The sequence below is a fragment of the Quercus lobata genome, chromosome 12 (assembly GCF_001633185.2).
Source record: "Quercus lobata isolate SW786 chromosome 12, ValleyOak3.0 Primary Assembly, whole genome shotgun sequence".
Lineage (NCBI taxonomy): Eukaryota > Viridiplantae > Streptophyta > Magnoliopsida > Fagales > Fagaceae > Quercus > Quercus lobata.
In genome coordinates, this window is record NC_044915.1 from 34,262,097 (window position 1) to 34,282,646 (window position 20,550).

At 35.0% G+C, this 20,550-nt stretch overlaps 3 protein-coding genes across 4 annotated transcripts; 2 read left to right on the forward strand and 1 right to left on the reverse strand.

The window, feature by feature from the left end:
• The first annotated feature begins 2,482 nt into the window (after positions 1–2,482).
• LOC115971653 (probable protein phosphatase 2C 49) lies at positions 2,483–6,194 on the forward strand. Of its 2 annotated transcripts, XM_031091656.1 has the most exons (5): positions 2,490–2,719; positions 3,298–3,429; positions 4,150–4,347; positions 4,435–4,670; positions 5,161–6,194. In XM_031091656.1, the coding sequence occupies exons 3-5, from the start codon at positions 4,261–4,263 to the stop codon at positions 5,735–5,737; spliced, it is 900 nt and encodes a 299-aa protein (XP_030947516.1). In that variant the 5' UTR covers positions 2,490–2,719; positions 3,298–3,429; positions 4,150–4,260; the 3' UTR covers positions 5,738–6,194. The 2 variants fall into 2 exon arrangements, with proteins under 2 accessions (XP_030947515.1, XP_030947516.1); XM_031091655.1 differs by lacking the exon at positions 3,298–3,429 and having other exon boundaries at positions 2,483–2,719.
• A 4,039-nt stretch (positions 6,195–10,233) lies between these two features.
• LOC115972590 lies at positions 10,234–13,835 on the reverse strand. Its single transcript, XM_031092919.1, has 7 exons — positions 13,441–13,835; positions 12,842–12,941; positions 12,286–12,381; positions 12,112–12,164; positions 11,216–11,264; positions 10,829–10,876; positions 10,234–10,516 (listed from the first exon to the last, which is right to left on the reverse strand). Exons 1-7 carry the CDS (start codon positions 13,707–13,709, stop codon positions 10,424–10,426), a joined length of 708 nt encoding a protein of 235 aa, XP_030948779.1. The 5' UTR covers positions 13,710–13,835; the 3' UTR covers positions 10,234–10,423.
• Positions 13,836–15,791: 1,956 nt separating this feature from the next.
• Positions 15,792–16,719, forward strand: LOC115969964 (short-chain dehydrogenase reductase 3b-like). The gene is made up of 2 exons (XM_031089608.1): positions 15,792–15,815; positions 15,945–16,719. The coding sequence occupies exons 1-2, from the start codon at positions 15,802–15,804 to the stop codon at positions 16,717–16,719; spliced, it is 789 nt and encodes a 262-aa protein (XP_030945468.1). The 5' UTR covers positions 15,792–15,801.
• Positions 16,720–20,550: the final 3,831 nt, after the last annotated feature.

A 20,550-nucleotide genomic window follows, 5' to 3' on the forward strand; every position in this document is an offset into this window, starting at 1 on the left:
AAGAGGGAAACGTAAGGAACAGTACTTAAGATACTGTACCTAAGTTTTGTCCTTAGGATAATCAGTACTATTAAATCCATGGTCCATGGTTGGCTAAACACAAAGCCAAGTGTACTCCATATATAAATGCATATTATTTGGATACCTAATTAGGATAAGCAGTGTTAGGACCACGATTAATGAAGAGCCAACCAGATTACAAAGAAAATAATTTCCCATGATTTATATTATTGGCAGTCATGTATAGGCATAGGAAATGAAGGTCAACGTAACAATTAGGATCAATTATCTTAGCAAATTCTACATGTTTTATTTTACCTACTTTATACGTAAAATTTTAAATATAAATACACTTGTAGGGCGTAAATGATTTATGGGCCAAGCCGAGGAGGATTATGACCCAAGTTCAACAAAATAGACTTTGGGTACCGCCGAGGGTAGTTCAGTCCTCGGCAGACCCAAAGTTCCCCCTCGTAAAGAAGGGTAAAAATGGTATAAAACTGAAACTCGGAAAAAAGATCTAAAATATCCGGGGAAAGCTGCTGTTATTATCATTTAATGTTCTGAACCCGACAGGGCCGCATTCTTTGGCTTTTACAACCACCCCCAATGACTTTGGGGGATAGACTGATGGGACAAGTATCAGCCTTGGAAAGATTGACCCTACACGTGGATGAAGGATAAATGGAGACAGGCGAGTATAAAAGGAAAACTAAGTAATCTTGGGAAGGGGCTGGGAAAAAATGGCGAAGAAACGAGAGCCTCCCAGCCCACCTCCATGAGAAGTACTCTAGGGGTGACGATCATTTAACCTTGTATGAACCCCCTGAAAAACCCACCGCCTATCGATCAAGGCCTATCCTTTCAAACCCACGCTCTACAAATGATATTGTTAGAGCCGTTTTACGTGCGAACCCGACACTGTTACGGTCCGCCACGAATCGTGACCCTACAACACTAATAACCTAATATTGGGCTAAGTTTGCCTTTTTCTGTTTCTGATTCCTTATGCCCCAATGAAAATTCTTTGTTCTTTACATTGTGACCATGGAGGTAGGTGTGGAATATTAACGAAACTTCTCAAAACACAAACACACAAAAGAAAAAGGCTGCACTAATAAGAAAGGACGATTGTACATAGCAACCAAAATATCACTAAAATATTGGCTACAAATAGCTCTTGGAGTACTACAAAAACTGATGATATTAATACTTTAATGACAAGTAATTTAATTGAATTTGTATCCGAATTAGCCTATTCAAATTTAATCATTTTTATGTGTTAATACAAAGTAATGTATAAGTTAGTGATTTTTTGATCTAATGGGACCTCACTCTTATAGGATTAATTTCTGCACCTTAAATGAGAAGAAAAAAATAGTAAAAGTAAATGAAAAAGTAGCGATTCCAAAATTTTAGCCACTATTTAAAGTAATGTTAATTGTTAAAAAAAAAAAAAAATTGAATGTAACCCATATCCAATATCCATTGTATTATCACAAAATGTTCGAAAATGCTCCTAATTTAGAATGAAACGTTCTAGAAACCTAGGTTTTCAACTTTTCCTCTTATCCGCCTAACCCAACCAAAATAAAAGTTGGGGAAACCTATTTACTAGGGTTGTCAAGCTTCAACTGAGTCATAATAATGACTGTAGTTCTTAATACTAATAATTAGAACTGGTCAATTGTATCTGGACCGTCCAACACTCCATATAATAGGCCCATAAGTTGAGTTGGCGTTTTGTACGGCCCTGATGCAACAACAAAGGCGTCTAATCTATCCTCATTCAACAATTCCAACAAGCATGTCATTTGTACAAAAATATTAGGGCATTTTCATCTATCCATGTTTTTTTTTTTTTTTTTTTTTAATTGTGTGAGTTTCAATTAGTTCAAATAATAAATTTTTTGTTGTGAAATAAGAAATCTAGATTTTAATTTCCATTTATACAAAAAAATCTATTACCGTGAAATAAAAGATTTGATAATAAATAGCAGACCATAAGTTAAAATTATCTTATAAAAAAAATAAAAAATAAAAACGTTTTCTGACACCATCACTACGTAAACAACTTATGTCACCGTTCAGCCAGTGTGAACTCAAAAAAACAAATGGAATTCCTGGGTCGGCAACAACTTCTTGTTCCCCAAATTACCCTTAACAATCTCTCTAATCTCTATACCCCTCCTTCCCACGCTTAGAAAAGTCAACTCGACAGCTCATTCACGGAAGGCACTGTAAGGGCATTTAAGTCATTTCAAAATAATAAAAACACCTCAAACCCCACGCGTCACCCTGGAAACTCTATACGTGTCGGTCAAGCGAAAAACCTCGTCGCTTGTGAGCTAAACAGTCCTATTTATCCTATGGTTTGAAATCACACACGTGTCACAATCTAAACATTTTTACCGGTAGCCACCGGTCAACCGGTTCCTTTACATGACTAGCTATAAGTGCTAGTTCAACCGCTCCCCTCTGAAGTTTTTTGAACAAAACAAATTCAAGAAAGCAATAGAACCCAATAGAGAAAGTGCGAGAAAATTCTCAAGTTCAGAGAAAAATTCCAAAAATATCTTCTTTTTTTGTAGTTTGGAGCTAATTGGTTTTGGAGTTTGTGTCTGGTAATGATATGGGAAAAATGGTAGTTGAAGCTGAGGTTGTGTGCCCACAGAGCGTGCCTGTGTTGGACGTTCAGTACATATCAAGTTCTCAAGCGGTGAGCTTTCTCTTCTTAATTGGTTTTGTTTTTGGTTTCTTTGGACTTAGAATTGGAAATTGGCTAGTGGGTATGTTGGAATTTTGGATATGAAGTTGAAATTTTAGTTTTTTTTTAATTATTATTTAGGACTTGTTTTTGTGTTGTATTTAGTGATTAGATGTTGACTTTAGCTGAATTTGTTTGATGATTATGTGAAATATGTAGAGATTTTTGGATTGATTACTGATGATAAGGATGCCACATCATTCTGCTTGAGAATTGTAATTGGGTGTTAAAACTGTATTTAGTTTATGTTTTAGATAGCTGATAGATACATTGATTTAGATTAATGTGATGTGAGCTGCCCCAGTATTATATCATTTTGTGTAGTTTATTTGAATTCTTAGTTTGGTTTTGTTGGAGTTACTCTATGTTGTTTTGAATGAGGTTGAAGCTGAAAATAGGTGAAAGTCTCTCTTTCCTTGTTCAACTTTCTTGGATCCTCAGCTAAAATACTGTCACTAGAGATTATGGGAATCTTCTCAAGGATTAGAGGAAATAATATTTTTAAAAACTTTCCTAACATCTTCTGTCAGGGCGGCCCCTGAACACATCTAGTAGAGCCTGACTAGTCTATTGAGGATCTATAGCGGACCCAAAGTTTTGGGTATAAGACATGGTTGATATTGCTGTTCGTGTTGTTTCCCAACATCTTCTACCCAAAAAAGGTGTACGCAAAAGATGAATTCTTTTTCTAGATGTAAAGAAGTTTGAATCTATAAATTTGTAAGAATCTTTTGATTTTGCTGTTGGCTTGGATGGAAGTCTAAATCTAAGGAGTTCACATGACATAATATTTTTTTTAAATTACAAGCATGCTTACTCTTATAATTATGAAATAAATGGTAACCAACATAAATTATGTCTAATAACTTGGAAAACTGACCTTATATGCATTTTCACCTCAAATAAACCAGTTGATGTAACTTTAGTTCTTACACAAAACATAATATAGGGATTTTTACCAAGTTTGGCATAAGCGTTAACCAATCTTATACAATTGCCTAATAAATTCACTCAATATATACATTGATATGATTTCATTGGAGAGCCTTTGAAATTAGTAACCTATGGTTGCCCGTGAGAAAATTTAATAAGGCACAAAGAATTTGAGGTAGAATTTGAGGTATGTGGTTCCATTATCTTTTGTGTTTTGATGGTTGTTGGACATTAAGGTTAGCTATACTGATGAATATTCTACAATTTGCGAATACATTGAAGCTATATAACCAATACTTCAACAATTGGAAGTTTTTGTGTGCTCACTAGGTGAACAAAATTTATAACTAGTAGCATTAGCATGAGTGTTAGTAATAAATTAGTTGGTATCTTCAACCATTTAATATTTCAAGGGGAAATTTTGACATAAAATTACTTTCTATTTATAGGATATTAAACCTGCAGACAAAATTTCAGATGCAGTTCTTGAATCTGTCATCCTGCAATTTCTGCCCTACATTCGTTCTGGCAGCTTTGCTGATATTGGTCCTCGAAGATGCATGGAAGATGAACATATACAGATAGATGATCTATCTTCACACTTTGGATCAGTTTTAAAGTTTCCCAAGCCAAGTGCTTTTTATGGGGTAATGAGCTTGCGCCTAGGTGGCTATGACCTTAAATTTGATAGTTGTGTTGCTTTATAGCTGACTGAGGATGTATATATTACACAGGTATTTGATGGCCATGGAGGATCTGAAGCTGCAGATTATATCAGAAAAAATGTTATCAGACTCCTTTTTGAAGATGTCAACTTCCCCCAAGCATCTGAAGTCAATGATGTTTTCTTAGAAGAGGTTGAGAACTCAGTCCGGAAAGCATTTCGTCTGGCTGATCAAGCCTTAGCAGATGACCACAGTGTGAGCAGTTCTACAGGGACGACGGCTCTCACTGCTATGATATTTGGAAGGTAAATGCATGCTTTAGAATTTTATTTTTCTTCCCATTTTGTCAAAACACCCTGTTTCTCCTTAGCAAAGTATTGTTTCAATTATATGATTTTGGTTCCTTTGTAGCAGTTTGCTCTGTCTAGTGTAAGTGCTTTGAATCTAGTTTCTTATGTATGATTAGTGGCTTTTTTTTGGACGATTATAGAAATTTGGTTAAAATATGTTAAAGAGTCTGGAATATTGGTGTTGTTCATTGCACATGTCTCTTGTTTTTGTTACTTGAACCATCAAACAGTTGCACAATTCCCGATTTCCTTCACACAGGTTTTACTATATGGGCCAGATGGGCAAATGTAGACTTTTATAATTTTTATGCCTTTCTCTAACTAACAAAGGTCTGGTAGCTCAAGAAGAAATTTCCAATTGCTCTATATGTGCTCTGGTCTAATCATATTGTTTAGTTGTTTCAGCTTTACTTAGTCAATTGCTTACTAGTTTCTTCTCTTCCAGGCTTCTCATGGTTGCCAATATTGGTGACTGCAGAGCAGTTCTATGCCGGAAAGGAGAGGCAATTGATATGTCTCAAGACCACAGACCTATTTATCCATCAGAAAAGAGGCGTGTTGAAGAATTAGGTGGATACATTAATGACGATGGGTATCTAAATGGTGTTTTATCAGTTAGTCGAGCCTTGGGGGACTGGGATATGAAGTTCCCTCGTGGTTCTCCTTCGCCTCTCATTGCAGAGCCAGAGTTCCGGCAGGTGGTTCTATCTGAGGATGATGAGTTCCTCATCATAGGGTGTGATGGAATTTGGGATGTGATGTCAAGTCAGCAAGCAGTTAGTCTTGTTCGTCGTGGGCTGCGGCGGCATGATGACCCAGAGCAGTGTGCAAGGGACCTTGTCATGGAAGCCTTGCGTCTCAACACCTTTGACAACCTTACTGTGATTATTGTATGCTTATCTTCTCTAGATCACTGCCAGGAGCCGTCTCCACCCCGGCAACGAAAGATGAGGTGCTGTAGCCTCTCTGCAGAGGCCCTTTGTAGCTTGAGGAGCTTGCTGGATGGCAGTGCTAACCGTTGAACATACATACATTGATTCTGGCAGCGGTTGAATGTATATACATTTATTCTGCCGGCAGTTGAATGTATATACATTTTTTGAAATAAAATCTCTCTCCCTTGCTTCTACGTTGAATCAAGTTGAATCAAATCTCGTCAGCCGAGAATAATTACTGTTTTTTGGCTGCTTCAGCTAGATGGGAGAAAAAGCAGCTAGCAGTTTTGTAGGTGCTGATTATTCAGCTATTTGTGGTGTTGATCCAGGCTGATGTACATATATAACCCAGGGAGGTGGATGGTGGTGGTGTAGAGATGTTGTATACTGAATACATTATTATTGTGTGTTCAAAAGTCATTGTGATTCTTTTTGTAAACAGTCCAGAGTGACCACACTTTGATTTGGTCCACATCTGATTCATAGTGTTTACCCTGTGTATATTCTCAATAAAATATATTTATTTCTTCGTTGCCAATTTAAACCAGTGACTGCCCTTCTTCGATGTAGCAAGTACACATGATGTTTTGCAGTGTCTATATCCACGGCGCAATGTTTATGTCATTGTCATTGATATCAATCTGCTCGCTTTAGGGGTCAATGTAAAAATGCTCGGATATCGAAAGCACTGTATTACATGAAGCTTTGTCCAAATTAAGGTTTGCACCCATATCAAAATATGAATAATATTAGTGATAAATTATTTTACAAAAAATTTTATTAACTGTCGATGTGGTGAGTGGTTATCAGTAAATGAAAAAGTGATATTAATGATGAGTCTAAATGAAAACCAATAAAAGGTTGGTCATATCAACAATTTGTAAAAATATTATAAAATAATTTGTGACGGTAACATTACTCTCAAAATATTATTAGTTTATTGAATTAGATAATAAAATATTTTCTCAAAAAAAAAAAAAGATAATAGAGTAAATGTATATATTAATTATCTATGGTTGTGCATTAATTAATTATATTAAATGAATTTATATGATTATTTTTATAAACTCTATAGAAGAAATAATTTTTAATTGGAATAATAATAATAAATTTAAAATATGACATTTTTCTTCATGTTTAGTTACTTTAATAACAATTGACATAAAAGCCATAAAAAATTATATATTTGTGAATTCATATATGTGTGTTTGGGGGGTGGGGGAGGGGGGGGGGGGACTAACGTTGTAGTATTTATTCTATATAATTAGAAATATTAAATATGTTTATTTTTTATATTAATTATTTTAAGCATAATGAAACTTTCATATCATTTTTCTAAAATTTATATGAGAAATTTTTTTTTTTTTTTGGTTATGTGAGAAACAATTGATTTGAAATATGATATTCTTGCTCAAATTTATTTTTTTTTGCAACAATTTCTAACAAAAATGAAAAAAAAAAAATAGTAATACATAATCAAGAATGTAAAAAAATAATTGAAGGATATTTGCATTTTTTTTAGTAGCTAGGCATGAAACATGCCTATTTATATTAACTACTATATTATGCAATTTTAAATTTGTAAACACATATATATCATATGATCAAATCACTATACACTACTCTTAGTGTCTTTTTATTTTTGTCTATAAAATAACTAAAGATTACAATTTTTTACAAGGGAATTTATTATAAAAAATAAAAAAAATTATGCATTGATGGTTGGGTGGGGATTTGAACCCTGGATGTAAGGGTCGAAAACTCTATGAGGTGTCAATTAGTTAAAAGTTACAAAATTCTTAACAATACTTACTGAAATATTTAAAAATAAAATAAAAAATAAAATAAGTTGCACCGCACATCATGCGGGAATTCAGCTAATATATATGAAGACTTTCTCTAAGGATTTATCAAGTTTTATGGTTTTATATACCTTAATCGATGGTTTTATACAGCTTAATCAACAGGATAAAGGAAACATAAACATATATACATGATCATATGTGAATTAGCATGGAACCGGTCGACTAAGAAATACCATCCAACCTTAAAAAAGTTGTCTTCATATATCCATGAATTCAATCAGAACAAATTTGGGCCAATTATCTAAATTCTGAACAAATTTAGATGGATGAGTAAAAGTTAGACAATTTAAGGCAAAAAAATATTTTTAGAATTAACACTTTCTTGGGCCTGGCTGAAGAGCAATTGTTCATAGATTGTTCAAGTCTTAATCACAGGATAGTGTTACACAATGTCAATATTTCCTTTCAGTTTTTCGTCCCCCTTTCGTTGGGGCTTCCTTTTTTATATATAGTTAGCTAAATTGCATCTAAGCCCTCCGCTTGTACAGTCACTGACCTTCCTTTAGATGCTTATCCCATCAAGGTTTTGTTGAAAGTGGTAGATAGAGTGTGCTGCAAGCTGTTAAAGAACTATTTAGAGGTCATTCCTCTATTAATGCGGCCAGCTGAGTTGGTGCAGTATATTAAATGTGGAGGCGATGGTTACTTTGTTTGGATACTTCCCTTCTTCTTTGTTTGCACGTTTTTACCGTCTTCTTCAGTATTCTATTATGTTATCTAGTGCAAGTGGTCTGCCTAACAATTCCAGAGGAATGCTTGCTCTTCGGGCTCCTCAGAAGGCCGGCCTCTTTGTGGTTCCTCTTCGGATTCTCATCTGCATGTTGGGTAAGGACTAATATGTGGGTGGGCCCTTCCCCTTCCTCGGACTTGGCCCACAAGCTATATTCTATACTCGAATTTTACCCCTCCCGCAACTATATATAAAAATTTAAAATAAAATAAAATAAGTATTGTAGCAAAAAAATTGGAGTATACTAGTAAATCGTAATACATTTTAAATAAATTGGACTTAACTTTTTGACCAAAAACATAAAAGTGGCATCCGCAATCAGCATTAGCTTATGCAGCCATAAGTTTCTCACCAAAAAAAAAAAAAAAAATGCTTATGCAGCCATAAGCTTTCGAAGCAAAGAAATAAGAGCATATTCATTGACTACTGCATCTGGCTTGTTATATGCATTTTGCATAATATTGTACCAACAAAACACAAATTACCCCCACATCTAAACATGCATATTATCTTTACGCTAATATCTAAAGATAGCGTATAATCCTTCGCTCCTTTTTTAGTATTAACAAAACAGTCCTCCAATAGGATGGCAACGGCTTGGGTCTAGTTGGTTTTCTGATTAATAGTAAAGATTTCTTATATTTATTTAAATGGTTTGGGTTCATATTTTTAAATCCTTGGGTGGGTTTAGGATCTGGGAAGTGTTTGTTTTTTATATTTAAGGTACCAAACCCAACTTGAATGTTTTTTTTTTTTTTTTTTTAGAGAAACAAATACACACACAAGAAAGAGAGAAATGAGTTCTAACACAACTTGACTGTATTTAAATTACCAACATTAAACCCTTACCCCCCCCCCCCCCCCAAAAAAAAATTGATCTTTTTATAATAAAATTAACTGTACATCTCTTTTTATTTTAAAACATTATTTAATTTAGCATAATTTTTTTTAAAAAAATAGTATTTTTTATATTCAATTTTAGGATAAAAAAAGGAGTTTGGGCCTTTCAAACATAAGCACATCATGGCAACAACCAGTATGATGTCCACAAGATCATCAGCAAACTGATCTCTCTGTCATTGGGAAAATAACAGGTGTTGTGATACCTGGAATGAGTTCTTACAACTCACTGTCTCATAGACACCATTCTTGTCATGAAAGAATCCTCAGAGCATTCACATCAAGAGTGCTACAATGCTAAAAATGCTATTAATAACAACTAACACACAAAAAACACACTACATCAAACATGTCAAATGCTATAATATTTCATGCCCATGGCAGCTCACTGTAGCAAGGTGCTATGTTTTTGAGACTCTTGATGTGAATTCTCTCAGCATACTCTCAAGTTCATGCCTTCATTAGCCCCTTTCAGATCCATAATTGTACCAACAACGACAATTAAGTGCATCTTTCAGCTTTGTATCAGTGGCATTTTTCATAAGCACATTGTTATAGACCTTGCTATCTGCGAGGTTTACTGATGCTAGCTCAGTAGAGATGGTTCCTAAGCCTTAAAGACGAGCTGACTCCTATAGATGACATGAACCTAGCATTGGTAGACAGAAATAAGGATTGGGCTTAGAGAGAAAACCTTAGTTCATTTGACTGATCCATATTGGCAAACAATAACAGAAAGTGGAAAGGCAGGGTAGACCACTGAAACTAGGTAGCCTTGTTCTTGGAACTCTCTTTGATCAACTCATCAACATGAAGCAAATAAACCTTTTTCTATGGGAATAAACAATCCCTCTGCAGACTCTCATATAGAAAAAATGGTTTGAACCATATAATTTGATTTTTGCACCCCACTACAATGTATTAGAACACGCACAATATGTAAGTGGAAGTTGTAAAACAAAAGGTAGAGGTGTTTTTTTTTTAAATATGTTTTTTAAACTTGTTTGAAATACTATATATACTGCTCCACAGCTTGAATATTATACAGTTTCGTATGGTAGTAACAAAATATGGAAAAACTACGCATATGACCATAATTGATCTGAATTAACCCTACTATGTTACAGAGAAACAGAATAATATATATTTTTTATATTATCAAAATTATTTTTTGTGCTTTATTTCTCTACAAAGTACGGATTACAATTGGATTTGGTATCCACATTAAAAGAATCAGTGACAATTGTTGAACATGGGATGTGATTTCCACTTATGCCATCAGCTGGTTGATTCTGCTTGGTAGGTTTTTGCAAACGATGCAAATCGTTCCAAACCTCGTCCAAGTAAGCTTTCAAGAAAAGGCTTCAGTGCCTAAACATGTATAGTATCAGAAAAGTCATGGATCACTTCAGGCTACTTTAAAAGAAAAAGAAACAGAAAAGTCTTATACTTAAAAGTCTTCACATTTCATTAAAGATGGAGACAAAAGAATTTTTTTTTTAAAAGGAACTATGAGGGATATGCTTCAAAACGTTTTCTTACTTATATGATATATCCCAATCATTTACCAATCAAAATAACACATAAATTTCTAACACATATTTATGCTTGTTCAGAGTAAGTAATTTGAGTTTCTCCTGCTTGAAGTAGTGCAACATCTAAAATCAGAATCAGAAAACTTACTGATGCCACTGGAACTAAAATTTGAGGAACTTCATATGACACTGTCAGCTGAAAAGAACAAATACAAATAATTGATAAGTGAGCTTCAGCTATTGAAAGGGGAAGTAATTATTCAATAAGTACTCTTATTCCATGTCCAGCATATGGTTTTTCCTCTAGGCCATCAAATCAATTGCCAAGAAGCAATAGCCATTTTATTACAACTATCAATTTGAATATATTGTCTCCTTATTGTGGCATCAACTTGATGGCCTGTATATCCCAAGAGTTGAATGAGCTATGGGACATTAAAATTGAAGAGAAGAGGGGCACAATGAACATTCCTAACACTATAAAAACAATTACTGGAAAAATTTAAATTAAAAGTCATAGAAAAAGAAGCCTCACTTCTACTACACATGACGCAGGACCTTTTGGGTAAAATCGGACAGCACCTCTGCCATGGTAAAATTCAATCTATTAAGGTTCTGATATTAACTTATATGAAATAACAATATATATACAAAGGCATATGACATATGAAAATATCAAGCAACTTCAGCATTGGATTTACTTTTTCATGAATGGAAGGGAGTTGGACACAGACAAGTACAGCAGTAGTAAATAAAGTTATGAAACGTACAGGCAGTGGTACTTTCTAATCTACAGTGCATGTTCACAAGAAATGTCAAAATTAAATAGCTTAAATGGCTGAAAGAGCCTTTTGTGATGGTTTTAAGAAGTTTCCATTTTCAACTCTTTTGTTTTATTGTGCTTCACAGCATAAGTAAAATAATACTTTTTCACCCAAGCAAAGCCCTACAAATTAAGGCAGTTTGGCACTTGGTGCAACATCTATCCTTTTTGGACAACTGATATACCAATGAACCAAATGAACATGCATACACAGATGCACTAAAAAGGTGATATAACTCTAGGAAAGCATAGAGGTTTAACTCAAAAAATCAATTAAATAATTTCATTGACAATTTCATGTAAAAACATTAGGGAAATGAAACTTAAACATGGTCATTTTGGCAATACTAAGCACTATGGGGCAACTAGCCCAGAAAATGTCAATATGGCAAAGCATCATTGAGAAGCTTCACTACCATTAACATACTAATGTTTCTTGCTTACTTTCCAAATTTAGTTGATCACTTCATGAACTAGGTCTCTCTCTCTCTCTCTCTCATGCCATAATGTGCTTCGCCAAATAAAGGCCTCAGACATGCACCACTAATAATAAACAGAAAAGTAACCAAAGCACACTATTCTGATACTGTATTGCTCTTTCTAGTTACCTATTAGGAAGACCATCCAGAGATCTCCAGTGGATTTTTTGATTTGGGATAGGCTGCAAAAATTAATCATAACATCATTTAAAGGCAAACATAGGAAGAAGATAATCATGTATTAGAAGGAAAGATAATAGGGAAAAAAAGAATTAAAGGAATATGTTATGCACAACATCTTACCTGCATATTTCGAGCAAGCCAGGAGAATTTAATATCACGACCAAATGCTTTATACTTCAGTGACCATTGTGATAGGGCAGGCTGGTCTTCCAATATCTGTAAGCAGAAGGAAATTTCAACTTCTCCTAGATGCACAATTCTGAAGCTGACCAGCTATGTGGTACTCAAAAAACTCAATAACATCATTACAAAAATACACTCCTTAGGCAATGAAATGGAAGGGCTTAAAACTCAATGATAAACTTTACTCATGCATAAAATGCCCAGCTGCAGTTTTGGATGCCATGAAAAGAACGATTTCTACCTTCTCAAAATTTTCAGTCTTAATAATTTGTTGAGAGTTTGCCAGACTAAGCTGAGCTTTAAAACTGAGTTAAGTGCCCACTAGTATTAGCAATCAGTTATATAAGAAGCTAGAAATCTGCTATAAACTTTTACAAAGGAAACTTTGGACTTGTTCAAATAAGGAAAACAATTTCATTAGGGCAATATTTATGAATTCAATCATTAGAATGAAAGCTGATCTAAAGAGCTATTTTGTGTGATCTAGAGGCACCTTTACAGATGAAATAAAGGGCATCCAACGGGGAATGGCTTCGCGATCAGAGTAACAGTCATAGGCAACTGAAGTAGGCACATCAAGTTCCATCTTAACCCTGCATTTGGTCAGGTTTTCTAGTTAATATTAGTGACTAATAAGCTGGAATTTGGTTCAAAATCCCAGACATGCTGAGAACTGACCAAAAAGGTTTGCATCATATCACACATTGTATCATAAATAGAATCAACACGTTAGAAACATCTCAGAACCAAACTTATGAGATCAGCCATTATTATGCAAAGACGCGCAGCTCTAACTGAAATAATACACAATATTTAAAGAAAATGCAGCCATTTTTTAGATGAAATGCATACTGGGTACAAACCCACTTCACTAAATCTAATACATAAGTATCCAATTAATGCATCAAATAATTGGTGATCAAAATCATATGGAGCACTTAGATAAACTCAAACTTTACAGTTACATAGCCCAATATCTTCCTCCTGATTAAAATTTATGAATCTGGGCAACAACAAAATAATCTAAGAAACAAAACAAAATGAAGGCAGAAAGAAAACTAATCAGTAAGAAACAGACAGAGAGAGTTTTACACGCAATCCTGCCATTCCATGGTGACAGGGGAAAAGGGCTTGGAGGCAGTGGAAATTGAGGTTCTCTTGGAGGACCCATATGGGATTCTGAAGAAAAGCTCAGAGGAAAAAAATGGTGGCCTCAAAGAATAGCAGCCTCTCCAAGTGGATACAAGTTTGGAGCTATATAGAACAACATTTCTGGTTCTTGTTGTGGTTGTGGAAGACAAGTGAGTAGGACTGAGAGAGTTCGGGCTTGAAACAACATAGGATGTTGCTGCTGCAGACATGATCGTTTGTTACTAGCAGAGAATCAGGAGAGGGATACACAACGCTAAAAGGTTGACTGATTGTGATTGTAATTTGACCATCGAAGAAGAACCGCGTCCACAAGCAGTGGAAAACTATTTGATGCTATTTTACAAAAGCTGTTACAAAATATATATGACAGAACAATTAAGTCCAGACAAAAAAGTGAGGCCACATTATCTTTGGCTGCGAGTGGCGAGTCTGTAATCTGTGAAGTTCATGGGCCTAGTACGGACAGAAAGTATAACAGGATATTTGTGTCAAATGACAAACATGAACATTGTGCTGCTGGACCTGCCAGTCCAAATGCCTGGTTTCTCTTTTTGTGGATTTTGACTTGGGTAACAAATGGGTTGGCTCATAATTGGGTTGGAGTTCACATCACATATTGGGTTTGGGTCAGTCACCGGTCATCTTGGCAAAATTATAGGTGTACCTAAACAAAAAATGAGGCTTTTAGAAAACTGTATGTACATAAGCAAATATGCTAATATAATATTGATATGATATTATAAAATTTTCATTTTGTACAAACTGATAATTAACATCCTCGTTCTACACCAAGAGAGGAGTGGTTCGAGCGATAAGCTCAGCAAGGCCCGTGTGATACACGTGATATTATTTATTGTCGTTACGTGATGTGAGGTCGATGAGCCCACATCGGAAGCCCCCTTTTTTTATTCAAAAAAAAAAAAAAAAAAAAAAAAAAAAAAAAAAAAAAACTGATAATTAACATTAATTTTGTAGATTTAAATGATTATAAAAATGAAGTTATACCAATTTGGCAATTCAACTGAAAGAAGGATTTCTTCTCAAAAAAAGAAAAACTGAAGGAATGGGTAACAAAACTTTCAGCCATATTTACCAAAAGTTAAAACTTAGGATGCGACAAATGGAATTTTTGACAGTGAAACCTTATAGAAGTACCCACAAAAGGACGTCAGATATCCCACAAAACATCTTCCTACGAAACATTGGAACCTAAGCTTGATGTTGATACCTTGTTGACAAGAACCAATAAAATGAGCCACTAATGTCACTAACTTGAGCACCGCAGCCTATACCTAGAAGTATCATGGTCTATGACTACGACATAAGAATATTTCAAGTGCATGTTCAATCGCACTCCCAATTTGCATAATTTATTAACTTGTGTAACTTTGAATAGTAGACATTTTCTCCCCATTACTGATTATATGGACCCATCACTTTTCATCGATCACTCATAATCGTACAAATCAATAAGTTGTGAAATTGGATATGAGAATAGGTGTGTCCATTTGCGGAGTCTAGAAGACTTGGTTTGCATTGGATCCCATACAAGTTGTTGATGACACAATTAAAGTTGAAAGGGTAGTAGACTGCTTGGACTTTAAACAACTCTTTTACAGATTGTCTTTCTTCATAAGATTATTCTGTTATGAATATCTAAATGCAGAAATCAGATTGTTATATAAGAAATAAATAAAAGTCGTACCCTGTACCGTTAGATTTCCTACTGTATGCATGTATTTATCTTTCAACTAAACAATTCCTTGCTCCCTACGGCTATCATCTGTTGTAACGGCATGGCTAATGTGAGCATGCTAACATGGAGAGTTGAAATGAATAAACAATAGATCCAGTTGTAATAAGGCCTAAATAATTAATATTGCAATTCTTTAAGAAGCAGACACTGAAGCCAGAGAAATATATTAAGCAATGGTTTGGCTGAATAATGGATTGGCTGAATTGGTGTAAACAGTTTACTTCAGTTATACAATGATTGAGTTTAAAATATGTATGTACAGTTGGCTTGAATGAATGGCTGATGGGGCATCACTAAGCTTATTTCTTTAACTTTTTTTTGTTCCTTTCACCACAACCAAAGAGATTAAAATAGTTATATATATACACAATTGATAACACACAGTTCGCAATTCATTGAATAAAGTAATGCAGGGCTTTTTTACACACGTCATTGTTTAGCTCAGCAGTCTTGTAAGTCTTATAAATGCATAATATGACAAAGTTAATATAAGCAGCAGATCGAAGAGGCTCATTCGGAAGTTTGAGAAGTGAACAAGGTCACCAATGTCTAAGCGAAGGTAAGTTTTTCTTTCAATGACCCCCTTAGATCTTCCAGTGCATTCACCTCTAAATAACATTCCAATTTTCTTGCTTAGGATTTCATTATTTTCCTCTAAATAACATGGTTTTTACTCAATGATCTTCAGGTTGGAAGGAAAGGTGGCCCTTATCACTGGTGCAGCTAGTGGGATTGGTGAGGAGGCAGTGAGATTATTCACCGAGAATGGGGCTTTTGTTGTTGTTGCTGATGTTCAAGATGAACTGGGTCATCAAGTTGTTGCATCAATAGGTCCAGAGAGAGCAAGTTATCACCATTGTGATGTAAGAGATGAGAAGCAAGTTGAGGAAACAGTGAATTATACCTTAGAGAAATATGGTAGCTTAGATGTCTTGTTTAGCAATGCTGGAATCATTGGCCCCTTAACTGGCATCCTAGACCTTGACATCGATGGTTTGGACAATACCATGGCTACAAATGTTCGTGGAGTGGCTGCAACAATTAAGCATGCGGCACGTGTTATGGTAGCTAGAAATATACGCGGATCCATCATATGCACCACAAGTGCAGCAGCCTCACTTGGAGGAACTGGTCCACATGCTTATACTGCATCGAAACATGCTCTTGTTGGCCTAGTCAAGTCGGCTTGTGGTGAGCTTGGTGCTTATGGGATTAGAGTAAATTCAATTTCCCCATTTGGAGTTGCAACACCTCTTTCTTGTAGAGCTTATAATTTGGAACCAAGTCAGGTAGAAAGCAATAGTTGTGCCTTGGCCAACTTGAAGGGTATAGTGTTGAAGGCGCGGCATGTTGCAGAGGCTGCTTTGTTTCTTGCTTCTGATGAATCAGCTTACATCAGTGGCCATAACTTGGCTGTGGATGGAGGATTCACGGTGGTTAATCACAGTTTTTCAGCTATCTAAAAATACTAGTTTGTCACAGTTCCTAAGGAGCCAATGTTTTATGTGTGATTGGCTTTAATTAATGTAATATTATCAAATTGAACTGGATTTTCTTTTCAAGTCAAACCTTGTTACCAGCACTTCCCATGTGCCTTTTCCTTGTAATCTGCCATGTTATCTTATTTCTGTTTTCCATTTCATAAATCCATCAATCTTGTCTGCCTTGTGTTAAGCATCTTTTTATCCTCAACCAATTAATTACCATTTACCCAAATTTTTTGTTTCCCAACTATATTTCATGCTATGAATCATGGTGTATTACATTTAATAAATAAATAAATAAGCCAAAAACTCATTTTTCCCTTTCCCCCTAACCAAATATTTATTTGTTGAAGACTTGGGGCCTCTTTCCAAAAATTGAATTACTAATTACCTCAACATCTCGACAGAAGTACAAGTTTGAGAATTATTTTTCATATTGGAAGAATTATATTGCTTGTTGTCAAAACAACAGTCATACTGCTCTTTCTTGCTCGTTAATTGTTGAGATTAAATTCTATAAGAATATGATGTAAAATCCAAGTTTTATCCCTCCAATTCTAATATGTCACATTATCATATTACATATTAAAGAAATATGTCCAACTACACTCAATCAATTCTAATACCCATTTGAAAATTCAATTTAACAGTGAATTTATTGCGAGATGTTATTATGTGTGATAGGATGTATTGATTTTTAAGTAAAAAACTGATATGACAATCTCTTATTAGATTGTGTAAAACATGAGTTTTACACTCTATCCTTACCAAATTCAGACCCTTAATTGTTATGTTGGTACTAGTTAGTATATTATGTTCTCCTTCGGTCTAAACTCAGATGGGTCCATTGTACATTCTAATTGCTGCACTACTACACCTAGAGTCCTAGACTATGCCTATACATGTAGATGTAGGCTATAGAGTGTGATTCAATAATAATTATGATTTCAGGATGTAATTTCTGATTCCAAGATGGCATTAGAACCTAGATTTTAGGAATCTCTCTCTTCTCCTTTTTTTTGGTGTTTTAGTCTATAGTGTTGCCCTTTTACAATGTCTTCATTATCGTTCGAGCATTGGTCTTATAAGGTCCATACCTTCTTTGCATCGTTTCAAGTCACCAACCACATCACTCAGAAAAACTAAATCCAATCTACTCAATAAATATGATTGGTATCCCTTCATTACATAATAAATAAATGTTAAAATTACTCTCTCTCTCTCTTTTTAGATAATTGGTGACATATCAATTTGTAAAGTTTATGCAGTAAGGTTTGATATATCTCTAACATCATTCCTACAAGAGTTGTCATGCCATAATTTTTTTTAGTCCTTACTCCAGTGGAATGGGTGAATGACCACATCCAGCGTTTACAGTTAGGTTATGTGGCATGCAGATTTTGACGATAGGCTACATATAAATATAGCAACAAATTGTCTACTGAATTGAAAAATAGATATAATATTTTTCTGACAAGTGTTTTTGTAATCCCTCTCAAGCTCTATTTAGCAGAATCCATGGTAACCAAGATGGGGAAGCATCCTGGCCAGCTCAAAGACCAAGTTGCTTCCCCTGGAGGAACCACTATGAAGGAATTCATGAGTCTGAAAAGGGTGCATTTATGTCCAACTGTGCAAGCATGATGATTTTTGTTGTTGCTGCTGCAAAATGTTGCCGTGGGTTGGACCAGTGACTCCAATTTTCTGATAGTGCAATTAATCATGTTATTGGTTAACCTCATAACAAGAACAATCGAAAACTGTTTTTTATTTTTATTGTTCGGCAAATTGTCTTCCATGTTCTTACATGTCTCCTAGAGTGGAGATTTTACCATCGTTGGAACTGCCTTTTTCTCCTTTATTGTAATGAGGTCATTTCCTTTCCTAAGGTAAGGATTTGTTGGAATCTTCAAATTCATCTATTAATATCTAAAATCTTAAGTATAGAATTTTTTGTTACTACACTCTTAGTGAGCCACATCTAGCATTTCAGTCCACTCCTTTAGGTCCATTCAGTTCATTTTGGTCCACTTCAGTCCATTTCGTTCCACTTCAGATTCATTTGGTCCGCTTCAGATCCATTTAGTCCATTTTACCTTGTAATAATAGATGTCTTTTGTATTCATTCAGAAATTTTTTTTGGAATTCTAATTGTGGGGCCCGGCCCAGAAATAATGGGCTATTCCAAATTCAGGCCCGTCCGAGGAGAGTCCTGTCCGAAGAGAAACCACGTACGAAGCATTACTCAATCCCAATAAACGCCAAGGAAACCTGTCCGAGGAGAAACTCCTCCTCGGACATCACGAAGCTCAGACGAAGAACTTTCCCCAGCCACTTCAGTTCACCCTCTCAACATATAAAATGAATAAAATCTAAAATATCCCATGGAGAGCTACCACCACATTAATTGCGCCCCAACCACCCTCTTGGCCGCATTAATGAGGAAATGACCCCTGAACAGTACCGCCTTGACCTCTGCAACTCACATGGGGAGAGATGAAGGCGTCTGATGGGACAGCTACTCAAGTAGGTGCTTAGATAGTCAACAAGTGTAGGGTTGAGATGAGAGAAGGGAACTATATAATGTATTAGAGTCCCTTAGAGAAGGGGACGAAAAATTCTGTATGAGAACTGAAAAAATAAACTTATACGTGAGAGATCCATTTTCGTGTCTTTATTTTCTGCAACCATATTGCCCATGCATCAGACTGAATAGACTCGCTGAGGCCAAGTTCTTTGACCCATCCTCTACAAATATTTATTGTGGGTTGCGCTTTGGGCCAGGGCCTGATCAATCGAATTTGGGCCAGGAAAATCGTGCAACTACACTAATCTTTTGGATAGTAGAAAAATGTTGTTTAATTATAGTGCATATATATTATTAAATTAATGCAAAAGTCATGTGCGTACAATAAAATTGTAGATGATTTCCCTGTTTTAAAGCAAATCAATGTTCTCAGCAAAAAAAAAAAGAAGCACTCCAATGCTTTACGTACCAATAATAATAATAATAATAATAATAAAATATATGGATTGACAAAGTAACAAGCCTCTTTGGTTCCTCTAAAGTTGTTCATGCTGGAACTAAACTTGGAATGCTGTAACTGTAGAGCTTAGCAGTGGACAGTAGGTGAAGAAGGTTAGGTACCATTGAAATTTATTCATCTAACATATCTAAACATGGGGTATCTCTTCTTTTAATATTTGTAATTAAAATCCTAGTTTGGACATTGTTTTGTTAGAAATTTTGAACTATTGTGTTTCGTTTTGTCATTGTAATTGAAATCTTACTGTCATTTCCTTTTCCTTCTAATCCGAAATTGTCAGGAATTACACAATAATGGATAATGCTCCCAACTCCCAATTCATCCATGTCTCAGATTTTTTTTATTATCATTGAACTAATGGATGGTATGCGTGACCCAATTTGAGCCACCTATGTAAGACAAAATTCATGAATGCAGCGGAAACAAAATAACATACACATACCTTCAGCCATAGTTGTTTAAGTGTTTAGAGAAAAAGAAGACTCACTATATGATAATAGTATTTATAAAAGGTGTCTTCTAGTCTATGACCTTTACTTTACATATATCCTTTTGATGGAGACAGGCTATATATAGAGGCTAGACTAGGGACCCTTTTAAATTAAGATCTGTTTCATAACCCTCCTTCCATCAAGGAGTTTAAAACTAGTAACTTCAAGGTGTTTATTAACCAAATGAGTTATACCAAATGAGAGTTACTTAGAAATTGTTATTCACCATAACGTCTTTCACAAATAAAATCTTTAAGACATGAATTTCATTT